General features: G+C 45.6%; 1 protein-coding gene across 1 annotated transcript in view; it reads right to left on the bottom strand.

Moving 5' to 3' along the window:
• LOC126037140 (electroneutral sodium bicarbonate exchanger 1-like) overlaps positions 1-11,855 on the bottom strand; it is a 176,055-nt gene extending 164,200 nt beyond the window's left edge. Inside the window, exons 1-3 of the mRNA XM_049797412.1 lie at positions 11,803-11,855; positions 10,342-10,522; positions 315-476 (exon numbers count right to left, since the gene is read on the bottom strand). Coding sequence (XP_049653369.1) covers positions 315-476; positions 10,342-10,434 — 255 coding nt within the window. The 5' untranslated portion in view covers positions 10,435-10,522; positions 11,803-11,855. The remainder of the gene's footprint in view (positions 1-314; positions 477-10,341; positions 10,523-11,802) is intronic.
• Between the last annotated feature and the right edge of the window lie 976 nt (positions 11,856-12,831).

Here is a 12,831-nt window from a genome sequence, read left to right as displayed (position 1 = left end):
CAAACCGAAAACCCCAACCCCCAAAACTTTGGGAAACCTGACTTCCTACTACCTGAGGAGAAGAAAAAAAATTAAAAAAAATCAAACCCCAAAAATCTTCAATCTGGGGCAGGTCACGAGGCAGGTGGGAAACGCTACGATGATTTTGCACTCATGGAAATGAGTGTGGGACATCCAAGCTCTTGGAGAGCTTGGCCTGCAAGGCCAACGTTTTCCAGCTTGACCAAGGCAGGGCAAATACTGCTTAGTGCTCCAGGAAAGCCATTTTGGGAAACGAGTGCGGAGATGGACACTGGCCACCTCCTTCTACTTACTCTGGTTGGAAAGTAGCGGCTGGTTTTAAACTTCTTCAAGAAGCTTGACAGGGCAAAGGTGGCGAAGAAGAGGATGCAGCACCAGAAGAATACATCAGGGGTGTAGGGGCCGTCGCGTCCACAGGCAGGTCCTTGAAACTCCCCACGCAAATACTGACATTTCTGGAGAAACAGAGCGTCAGGACACAAAGGCAGTGCACGTGCGGCAGGGAAACCTCGCATAGCTAGGGGGTTTTGAGGATCTTGGTCCAAGATCCACAACCCTGTAACTGCTCCTGCCAATGGAGATTTATATTTAATGAGCAGCAGCAGCTGAACAAGTGACACATCGAACTACACAGCGGAGAAATGAGATGTGAGGAGACACCATACGCTAGTAACACATTACAAGAAACACTCATCCAGGTGACACTCTTCCATCAGTTGCTTGCATTCATAGCACTGTGTTTCCTTAACTGCATCTGGCTTCAGTCCTCACATCTTCCCGCAAAAAACAAAAACAACATGCCAGGCTCTCCCAACCCTGTGAAGAAAACCTCATCAGCTTTCCTAACTAAAAAGTAATTCTTTTAAAAATTATTTTTAAACCTGAAAAGGACTAGGATTCACAGGACTAGCATCATTACATTCACCTCACAGTCCTCCTCAAAATGGGAGAACAAAAGATAATTGACATGACAAACGCCACAGTTACAGACGTTCCTTCCTGGGGGTGCAGTTCGCACACCTAGGAGCTCATGCATGCACGAATGGGTGACGCCAGGCAGCAGCCTTCTTACGTGCCTCTGACCTCAGGAAGAAACAGATAACATGAATACTTTTACTCCATTTGCATCCTGAGGACCAGAGATGAAGCCCAAGATTTGCCTAGATGACACAGTCAGTTCCTTTAAGGGATGAAATTGTTCGTTTGAGTTTGGCTTCAAGGACTCCCACAGCTGGCGATTAACTAAGAGGTATGCTACAGCGAGGAGCCCGACACACAGACTGCAGGACAACTCATCACGCCAGGCCTCTGAGCTTGCAGTTCTCCGCAGGGCCCGGTGCTGCCTGAGCAGGTGGATGGACTTCCCAGTTCCAGAAATACAAGCTCGTGAATCAAACCCTCCTCAAGCACGCAGGCAAAACTGGCTGCGCTTTAGCGAAGCAAACCAACAACGAGGCTTCCTTTGTTTGGGTGCCTCCTGTCTGACGATGCTCTGGGCTACTTTCTCTTCCTGGCAGCAACAGGAATAAGTTGCTCTCATACCTACCAGCTTCTGACAGAGAAAGAGGATGATCTCGTTCTTGCCTGCTAGGACCAGGGGTGGCAATAACGCAGTCTGCCGAGACTGGAAGGGGATGCCTTGGAGGCGGAAACACGCGGGTGTTCATTACTCCTGGGCACTCGGAATCACGGGAGGAGATGATGCCGAAGGGCCTGATCCGATTCACAAACTGACGCACCTTAGGACTGAAAAGGCTTCTCCTTCCACTAACTTACTTTTCTCTGCAACAACAGCCTCAGGAGAGTAACTTCTCCGTAACCCTTTACACTACAGCAACTACAATACTTAATCCTAATGTACCTTACAAGAAAACTACTGCGGTCTTCTCTACTAGAGGGCCAACGCTGCTGCGCTTTACATTTTATTAACCTTTTGAAACAACGCACTAGCTTTCCTTGCAATCGCATTACGTGGGCTTCCTGGGACTTTATATATGCACGTTCGTTTTCTCTGGCTAAATCAGATTTGGAACGCAGGGGTGGCCATCTGAAAACACTGCAAAACATTCTTTTTACATACATCAGTTCTCTGGTGAAGGCAACAACTGAGGAGGATCTTCAGCTAATGTAAAACTGCGAAGCTCAGAGGAGTCGTACTCCAGCTAAAGATCTGCGCACTACTAGGCAGGAATGTCAAATTAAGCAATGCCCAACAGATACAAGTCATTGGACCTTTTCTTTTACAAGTAGGAAAGAAAGGGTACACAGAAAGATAGTGGTCTGTAGAAAATGCATGTAAATCATCAAGATTTCCAAGGATTACTCGAATCGCTTCCTGGAGAGGCCAAAACAAGAAAGGAAGGAAGAATATTAACAAGATAGCCACAATCCCACTGCCAAGTACAGTTTTCAGGCTTGGGAAAAAAAAATAACATTACAGTTTGCAGGAGTCATGGAAGAGCAGGTTCCAGATATTTTGCTTTTCCTCCTCCCCTTCTTCCCCCTGCTCCCTCCCATCACCTTAGAGGACGCTGCCCTAACAGATTCACAGAAACTGAAGTGAACGAATATCTTAACCCTGAATTAACATAGAAGCAATACTATGGAGAGTGGAGGTGTGCTTTTAAATTTAACAAGTTCTACATTTAAGAAGCCTCCTCCTTGCCAGCACAACACATGCAGTATTGACCTGTTTCAAAAATAAACATATTCCCCTTTTTCGGAATATTGACCCAATTCAGTTACAAAGGAACTGTAATTCAGCCCCAACAAACTCCTGCTTTATAAACGGGAAACTTTTTCTAGGAATACCTTTTGTTGGGAAGTGGCTTGCTGAAAAAGGACATGGGCCTGTGGAAAAGTTCACACAGAGCAGAGTTCTGTGTGAAAGAATGTCAGTTTGAGCAACAAGACTAGGCCTTGGCTGAAAATAGCTGGCTTTACTGATATTGGGAGAAAAACAACAGCTGGTCTCGCTGTTATCAGGAGAAAGACAGGGACGGTGTGACCTTGGCATAACTTCACAAGTAACTTTTGAAGAAGTTCTCATGAGAAAGTTACTGAACACGCGTAGCTGCCAACCACAAGTGGGTGTGTTTTAGTAATGAATAAACATTAGCAATGTACCAATCATATTAGGACTAGTAGGCATAATTATCGCAAACTGTATAAATATGAGCTATCCGTGCAAATAAAGTTGAATCACTTCTATCACTCATATTGGGTCGACTTATGTGCATTCCTCCGCCGCTCCAACAAATGGTGCCCGAACGGGGACCGAAGAAAGGGGAATAATTGGAGCGACGGACACTGAGAAGCACCGGTAGCAGCGACCGGGGGGCAAAAGATTAACCGAACGCTGATCGTCTTGGTTGGTGTGTTAACTCTCGTGCCTGGACCATCCAAAAGGGGTTCGCCGTCAGTGAGGGCTACTGGAAAAAGGCTGCAAAGACTTTTTAACCGAGGTCCCTTAATCAAGGTAGCACCCAGGAGTATCAAGAAGCCGGCCGGCAATGGATCAAGAGGTAGCCCTAAAATTATTACAGTGCTTTTTAGAAAAGCGGGGAGTAAACTGCATTAAGCAAATTTCGGGGTTGGTCGCGTTAAGGGATGCTTTAAGAATCCAGATTTATTATTTAAGGAGAGTGAATGGCGTAGATTAGGAGACGTATTATGGGATATGGTAACTGATGATGATAAATCAGCTAAAAAACTAATGAAGCAAGGACAGAAACCTTTCAATTAGTGTGGGTACAGCTTTTGAGCTTAGTACCTGGAATGCTATCGGAACCTCCCTATGGGATGAAATTAGTGACGGGTCTAAAGAAGTTAAAGATCTTGTAACTTTATGGAAATTGATTAAGACAACTCTGTAAGAAATGAAAGCAGATCGTAAAGCGTCTGCGTCTGCTTTTGCTGCTCTCTCTCTCCAACCGCAAGCGAAAGGGAAAAGCGGGGAGAAAAACATAATGCAGCGAGAGAGACTTTTTGGAGCTTGTTCGCCTACTCTCGTGCCCTTGACTTCTGCTCCACTCCCTGGGACTGCCGATATTAATCAGCCATCCGACAGTTCCCAAGCCTCCCTAACCGTACGATTAAAGGAAACCCTACAGAATCAGGGAGTGAGTAAAAATCTGCCTACGAAAAACCAGCCCTCAGATACCACCGTTCAACATGAACAAATTATACCTAGCATACACCCTGATTCAAATAATGCAAACAAGGACTTGGCTACTCTAATAATAGAACAAAAAGAGACAATGTTAGAATTGTTAAAGGAAATGGGGAAAAGAGACGGGGAAACCAACCGCACCCGTGACAGACGCAGAGCCGCCTGTAATAGCCGCTGCAGAAGAAAGGCAGAGACATTGGAGGGGTGTAATAACAGATGCCATTATAGAAGGGACTATGCTCTAAGCATTCCCAGTTATTGCATCAAATGGACAGAAAAAATGGGAGGTGTTTGACTGGAAGGTCATCGAGAAATTAAGGAATGCTGTGAGTCAGTACGGAATCAAATCTGCGTTAACTCACCAAATACTGCAATTCATTTTTTCTGCTGATACGCTGATACCTCGAGATATTAAACAGCTAGCACAGTTGATTTTGACACCCGCCCGAATGTTAGTGTTTTTCTGGCAGTGGGAGAAGCTCTGTGATAGGGAACAAGCAACATCACGACAACAAACAGATCCCCTATGGGGAGTAACCGTGCAGATGCCGATGGGTGCTGGACCCTTCGCATCAGGGAACGCTCAGTTACAATGTGTCACTGAGGTTCATCATCTATCACAGATCTTGGCGTATCAAGCTTTTCTTACCGTACCAGACAATATGTACAGCCATGCTTTTACCCAGGTGAAACAGGAGAATACAATTTATGACCACCCTGACATGAACGAGGGCATGAAAGAAAACATGTTCAAAATACTCGCTTTTGAAAATGCTACTGAAAAGACACGCAAAGCATTGTGTAATTTGCCGAAAAATGCAGACATCGTTGATATGATAGAATACACGGATCGATCAGTGGACTCACAGAAAGTAGCCTATGCTGCCACAGCTCTCCAAGGAGCTACAAAGAAACACAAGGCCAGTAAGACACCCTTGGTCAAGTGTTCTAACTGTGGCAAACGTGGACACATTAGGAGCAAATGTACAGGTACTGTTAACAGTAAGTGCTGCAACAAGTGTAAGAAAGATAACCATACCACCAAGAATACAGGAAGAAGGGAAACTACACCGACTGCGAAGGCCCCTCGCGCGACGACACGAACGCAAGGGGCTTGAGCTGCCAGCCCTCAGGCAGCCTCGCAACCACCAGATCCGCCACCGCAGGAAGCTCCAGAGTGGATGTGGAAACCGCAGTCAACATAAAGGGACCATTGGGGTTTGGACTTAGTGCATTTTTAATGGGGCAATCTTCAACAGCTCTAGAAGGAATTCTGGTGCTCCCAGGGCTTATTGATGCAGATTATTGTGGGACTGTGAAAACTATGATTCATGTTTTAATCCCTCCTGTTTCTATTCCTAAAGGTACCAGAATAGCACAATTAGTTCCATTCAGGTCGTGTGTTCCGAACCCAGGTGAAGTACAACGTGGAGATGGTGGATTCGGCTCCCCAGGGAAACCGCAGGTATACTTTGCCATGGACACAACAAGAGGTAAACCAGAAAAGGTAGTGCAATTGGAAGGGCCCGATGGAGTTGTTGTCAAGAAACCGATGACAATCAATACAGGTGCTGATGTTATGATTATTTCACAATGCATTTGGCCTCCATCATGGCCATCGATCAATCCAAACTTTGGTATTGCAGGGATAGGGGGCACACAAGCCACCTTAGTAAGTCAGCTACCAATTACATTTGTGTTCCCCGATGGTGAACACATTACGACGTGTCCGTATGTCATGACTACCCCAACTGAATTGTTTGGCCTCGTAGCCCATGATTTATTGAGCCAAATGAAGGCAATGTTAGTGACGCATCCTTTTTAGGAGCGGTCACTGAGGGGTAGCCGATTCTGAAAATTAACTGGAAAACAGATGAACCTGTTTGGATTGATCAGTAGCTGCTAAATTCTGAAAGGCTACTAAAAATACAAGGGTTAGTTGAGGACCAGTTGAGAGCGGGACAAGTTGTTCCTTCTACTAGTCCATGGAATACATCAATATTTACCATTCCCAAGAAAAGTGGGAAGCGGAGACTGTTACATGATCTGAGCTGTGAATGTGGTGATGCACAGTATGGGAGCCCTGCAGCCAGGTTTGCCATCTCCAGTTATGCTTCCAGAAGAATGGGATTTGTTAATTATAAATCTAAAAGATTGCACCCAGATGGCGCTGAACGGTTCGCCTTTTCGGTACCATCGATTAACAAGGCAGAACCCTATAAGAGATACCATTGGGTCGTGTTACCGCAATGAATGCGCAATTCCCCCACGATGCGTCAGGTGTATGTGGCCTGGGCATCAGAGCCTGTAAGAAAGCAGTTACCTCAGTAACTTGCCACAGGATGAGATTTTAACTCAATTGCAGGACATCTTAAGCCATCGCGGAGTAATAATCACTCCTGAAAAGGTGCAAAAGGCAGCACCTTGGAAGTATTTGGGGTGGCACATAAACGCTAGCAATGTTAAACCTCAGAAGGTTCAAATAACATGAGAAATTTCAATGTTACATCATGTCCAGAAGCTTGTGGGAGATATCCAGTGGGTGCGGAATCTTTGCGGTATCACTAATGGCAATATGACCCCTCTGGTAGAACTCTTGGGTATGAGAACACTGTGCAGATGAGAAACGGGAAATGACAGAGCTGACCAATTGGTTGCAGCGCCACGGGAGCCTCCTCCAGGGAATCGTTTTCAACAAAGCACGGCAATCGCATGCGTTCTTGCACCAACCCGCTAGGATGTTAGCAAAGCAATTTGACTTACCACTTACTGATGCCCAAGGTATCGTTAAAGCATGCCCTGATTGTCAAAACGAAGGGCTCGGCTTGGGCTGTGGGGTTAACCGACGAGGTCTTTTGCCATTGCAGTTGTGGCAAATGGATTTCACCCATGTCATGTGGTTTGGTGCAAAGCGTTCTGTGCATGTGTGTATTGATACCTATCCTGCTGCCATGTGGGCCACGGCACGAACTGGAGAAAAGGCCTTACATATTGAATGACATCTTCACGCTTCTTTTGCAGTACTGGGTGTGCCTCAAGAAATTAAGATGGACAACGGCCCAGCCTATGGTTCTACACGATTTGCTCGATTTTGTAATTTGTGGGGAATTCACCACGGTACCGGTATTCCACATCTTCCCACAGGACAGGCTATTGTCGAATGGGCCAACCAAACCCTAAAAGAACATGCTGCAAAAACAAAAGGGGGGAACCCAGGGCTTACTCCCAGAGGAACGATTGGCCAAAGCCTTATTTGTGCTAAATTATCTTAGATTGACAGGTGATCACAAAGACCCACCAATGGTAGTGCATCATGTTCTTTTACAGGCAGAAAGGACGCAACAAAGTACAGGAATCATGGTAATGTATAAGGACCCAGAATCCAGGAAATGGTGCAGATCAGCAGAAGTAAAACTTACTGGGAGATCCTGGCTAAGTGGGACAAGCCATGGCTTCGCACTGATGCTGGACCCGGAATTGTTCCAATGGCGACTGGCACGGCACCGGCGGGTGCTGGAGCCACTGATCTGACAGATTCTAACTAATAGAGTATTACTAGTGGACACGGAGTCCTTCAGAGAGGTTTTCAGAACAGCGTGCCTTATTGTATATAGAACCTGCTTTAGGTAAAAAGTGTGTAAAGCATAATTTGATTAAACATAGTGTGATTACGGGAAGACAGTGTGGGGTAAAAGTTAGTTAAAGCCAAAATTAGGGGTAAGGTCTATTTCCATTAATAACCTGGGAACGAGGTTGATTGTGTTTCCACAGATACAGGCCCACGATGGACTCCTGTTCGATTTGCATGACCATCATCATCTGGAGCATCATAGATGATGTGGCAATATGAATACTACCTCAGCCAAAAACTAATGTATAGGTCACCTTGGCTAACATAACAGGTCAAGATTCTCTGTGCATCGCAACTGTATCGTAAAGCCCATGAACCAATAGACAAGATGGCTATGACTCGTGCAGCGCGCCTGGCCAGCGAGCGCATGCGTCATAGATTGCAACCGAGGCGGACTTTTGGCACCCGCTGGCCACGTGTGCTAAAACCCGTTCCTCTGCAAATGTATAAATACTGGGATTTTCCGAAGAGCATCGGGCTGGTGTACGGTGAGGCCATCGTTGCCTCTGTGGGGACGCCCACGGAAAGCTGGCACCTACCGATTGCTGGGCTGAGTTCGTGGAGCAAGATGGCACAAGAATGTATAGATGGTTCATTTTCCTCATGGTCTGGGTCATTAGGGGTAACGGGTTGGCTCAAAGAATTATGGGCATTATTGTAGTTACTGTGATTTTAGCTATTGTAACAGTTTTACCTTGTTCAGCTTATTAAGGAAAATGGCATCCCAAGTTATTAAGCAAGCCTGGATTGCTCAAAAACAAAAAGAGGGAGAAAGATTTAAACGGAGACCTACAGTGGATTCAACCTTGTTGTGGTATTACAAATACAGACTTACAGCCGCTGCTGGATTTATTGAGGGGCAGCGATAGCTTAACTTCTACAAGACAACTAAGTGCACCGGGACGGCAAGCCTTGACAGCAATTGGACAAAAAAAATCACATCCTCCATGTCTGGCAGATACGTTCCTGATTTACCCATAAATTTGAAACCTTATGCTGAGATTGATATGGAACACACTGACTGTAGTAAGCAGCATGACAGTGACACCGGTGATTGATCCACATCGGTTAACACCATGGGACAGTAAGAATGTTTGGGTGTCACTAGCTAAAGCTATTAATCAAACCTCTTTTTGTGTGCTTATGTATTTTATTAGGTATAATGTTGTTTTTACTGTGTTTAATTAATTGTGTTCACAGATCTTTGCAAAGGGCAATACAGCAGGTGTTAAAATTTTACCTCAATCTATATACAAACAAATAGATTGGCTGAAGAAACATACACAAAGATCCAGCAAGAAACTAGTTGGTTTGATGGAGTGTTACAATCAATATTCGGCGGGATAACACTATGGGTAATGTCATTGATTAAGGAAGCCTTATGATGGTTGGGTATATTGATATTAATCTGTGTAATAGTTAGAATTCCGTATGGGTGCATGATAAAAGGAGTCTCAAAGCTGACACACCAAGCTCTACTCGCACAAAAAGAAAAAGGGGGAATTGTTGGGAATTGGCTTCATGAAAAAGGACATGGGTCTATAGAAAAGCTGTGCGAGCAGAGTTCTGTGTGAAAGAATGTCAGTTTGAGCAGCAAGACTAGGCCTTGGCCGAAAATAGCTGGCTTTGCTGATATCAGGAGAAAAACAGGGACAGTGTGACCTTGACATAACTTCATAAGTAACTTTTGAAGAAGTTCCCATGAGAAAGCTACGGAACATGCATAGCTGCAAATCACAAGTGGGTGTGTTTTAGTAATGAATAAACATTAGCAATTTGCCATTGTTGTCCAGGCCCATTGCCTTTTCCAGTCTGGCCCATTTCCAGCTTGGAGGTGCTCTTAGGATTAGTCTGGAGGCAAAGATCACACTGTTGTGCGATCACACTGCCTCACCGTGGCGTATAAATTCCTAGCCACAATTTCTCCTATCAGATGATTATACAGGGCTTCTGTTCCCCCATGTCTTTTCCTATGTTCCTCCCCTATCAAATGCCATAATAAGCAAGAGGGAACGATTAGCTTTCCCTGTGGGGTATGAGCCCACCCCTCTTCATTATATGACCCTTCTAAACCTGTAATGAGCTTTTGATCTTCCTTAGTGTATTCTGGCTTACCTTCTAGGGAAATCCACCTATCAGGAATTAAGGCCCCTTCTGTTTTTACCTGTGTTTTGGCCACTTGTTTTGCCTCTCTGTCCGCCAGCTCGTTCCCTTTTTCCAAATCTGAGCTCGCTTTCTGGTGTGCCTTAATATGCATAATTGCTACTTTCTTAGGGAGCTGGACAGCTTCCAGTAACTTCAGAATTTCTTCTGCGTGTTTGATATTTTTCCCTTGAGAACTCACTAGTCCTCTCTCCTTCCAAATTGCTCCACGTGCGTGTACAACTCCAAAGGCATATTTTGAGTCTGTATAAATGTTCACAACTTTGCCCTGGGCCAATTCCAGGGCGCGGGTTAGAGCAATTATTTCTGCCTTCTGTGCGGAGGTGTTCCTGGGCAAAGCCCCCGATTCTATTACCTCTTGGCTGGCAGTGACGGCGTATCCCGCGTGTCGATTACTGTTTAGGACGTAACTGCTTCCGTCTGTGAAGCGAGTTTCCCCGTTTTCCATGGGGCCGTCTTTCACGTCTGGGCAACTGGCGTACGTTGCTTCGATGGTTTCCAAACGGTCACGATGTACCGGTTCTCCTGTGTTCCTGCTGAGAAAAGAAGCTGGGTTGACAATGTTAGCGACTACAATCTCCACGTCATCCCGCGCTACCAATATAGCTTGATATCTCAGGAATCTTTGTGGAGAGAGCCAGTGTCCGCCTTTTGCTTCCGGTACTGCTGATACTGCGTGAGACACCAGAACAGTCATCTTCTGGCCCAGAGTAAACTTTCGGGCTTCCTGTGTATTTAGTATCACAGCCGCAACCGCCCGCAGGCATCCAGGCCAACCTTTTGCAGTCGTGTCTAACTGCTTAGAGAGGTAGGCAACTGCCCATCGATACGGGCCCAGGTTTTGTGCTAATATTCCCAGAGCAATGCCCTGCTTCTCATGGGAGTAAAGAAGAAACAGCTTACTCGCATCTGGGAGTCCTAAGGCCAGGGCCGACATCAAAGCCTTTTTCGGTAGCTCAAAGGCTCGTTCAGTCTCCGTATTCCACTCAAGGTGTTTCTGCTTAGTGGCTGTCAACGCATACAGTGGTTTAACAAGCAATCCGTAATTATAGATCCACAATCGGCACCACCCTGTCATTCCCAGAAAAGTCCATAACTCTTCTACTGTCTGAGGTCTCCCAGTTTGACATATTGCCTCTTTACAGGCCTGTCCCAAAGGTCTTTGTCCCGCACTAATTTCATAGCCCAAATAATTCACTTTGCCTTGCATTACCTGTGCCTTTTTCTTGGATACCCGGTACCCCTGAAGTCCCAGGAAATTCAACAGACTCGCCGCCCACGTCGTACAATCTTTCTCTGTTTTGGTGGCGATCGGGATATCATCCACATACTGCAACAGCTTCCCCTCCTCAGACGGGGTTTCCCAGGATTCCAAGTCTTTCGCAAACCGATTGCCAAAAACGGTAGGCCTATTCTTAAATCCTTGTGGCAAGGCCGTCCAAGTGAGCTGGGTCTTTCGACCGCTCTTGGGCTTTTCCCATTCAAATGTGAGTAAGTTTTGCCTGGCTTCATGGAGAGGGAGGCAAACGAAAGCATCCTTCAAATCTAAAACACTAAACCAAGTCAATTCAGGTGTTAGTACGGTTAACAGGGTCTATGGGTTCGCCGCTACCGGGTAAAGATCTTCAGTTATCTTATTCACCGCCCATAAGTCTTGGACCACCCAATATGACCCATCGGGCTTCCGAACAGGTAATATAGGGGGATTGAATTCAGACTCACACTCTTTTAATAGTCCCAACTGCAAAAATTTTTCTATCACCGGCCGGATTCCTTCTCTGTCTTTCTTCTTTAGGGGATATTGTTTAATTCTTACCAGCTTTTGGCCTTCCTTGATCCTAACTTCAACAGGTGGAGCACTTTTCGCTCTTCCAGGTGCATCGGTAGCCCATACCCCCGGGTACACTTGCTTTAAGATGTCCTCATTAATGATTCCTTCTAGGGGGAGACTGGTTAAGGTTAGGCTCAATATTTGAATATTTTGCTGATCTTTTACCTCCAGAGTAATTTCTCCCTTCTTGAATACAATTTTTGCTCCCAATGGTTCCAACAAGTCCCTTCCCAAAAGGGCCTTTGGGGAGTTCGGCATATATAAAAATTTATGAATGCCCCACTGTTTTCCTAATTTATATTCTAAAGGTTTACAAAACTATGCCTTTTCACTTTGGCCAGTCGCTCCTTTCACCGTGACATAATCATTCCCCGGGGCATCAAAGCCTGATTCAAAACCGAGTATGTTGCTCCTGTATCTACCAAAAATTCTACCTCTTGTTCTGTTTTCCCTAGCTTAATTATAACCGGTGGATCCGCTAGGGTAGATTCCCCAGGTTCTCGTCAGTCTCCCTTCACAGAGGCTACTGTTCTTCCTGTTTGAGCCCTCTGATGCTCCTTGTTCCCTGGGCATTCCCTCTACCAATGACTGAATTTCTTACACAAAGCGCATTGATCCTTGCCCAGTCGGGGCAAGTCTCGTCTAGGCCCTCTTCCCCTTTCTTCCCGAATAACAGCCATTAATTTCCTTTGTCCTTGCCTATATCCTTCTTCTCTGTTACTAAACACCCTCCGTGCTTTTGTGGTACAGAACAGAGATGTAGCAAGAAAGGAAAAAAAAGAAGGGAGGGAGAACAAAGGGAGAGAGACACAAAGACTGAAAGAAGGACAAAGGGATGGCAGAAGAAAAAAATAGTGATAGGCTACAGGACAGAGATGGAGGAGTTCCAAAAAGACACAGGGAGCATGACAGAACGAGAGTGAGAAACAAGGGACAGAGCAGGACAGCACTGGAGGAAAAAACAACTGTCATTGATAGGCTGTGAGAGAGACATGGAGGAAGAGAGAAAAGAGA

Source organism: Accipiter gentilis, unplaced genomic scaffold, assembly GCF_929443795.1.
Source record: "Accipiter gentilis unplaced genomic scaffold, bAccGen1.1, whole genome shotgun sequence".
NCBI classification, from domain to species: Eukaryota; Metazoa; Chordata; class Aves; order Accipitriformes; family Accipitridae; genus Astur; species Astur gentilis.
This window is presented reverse-complemented; position numbering and strand designations above follow the sequence as displayed.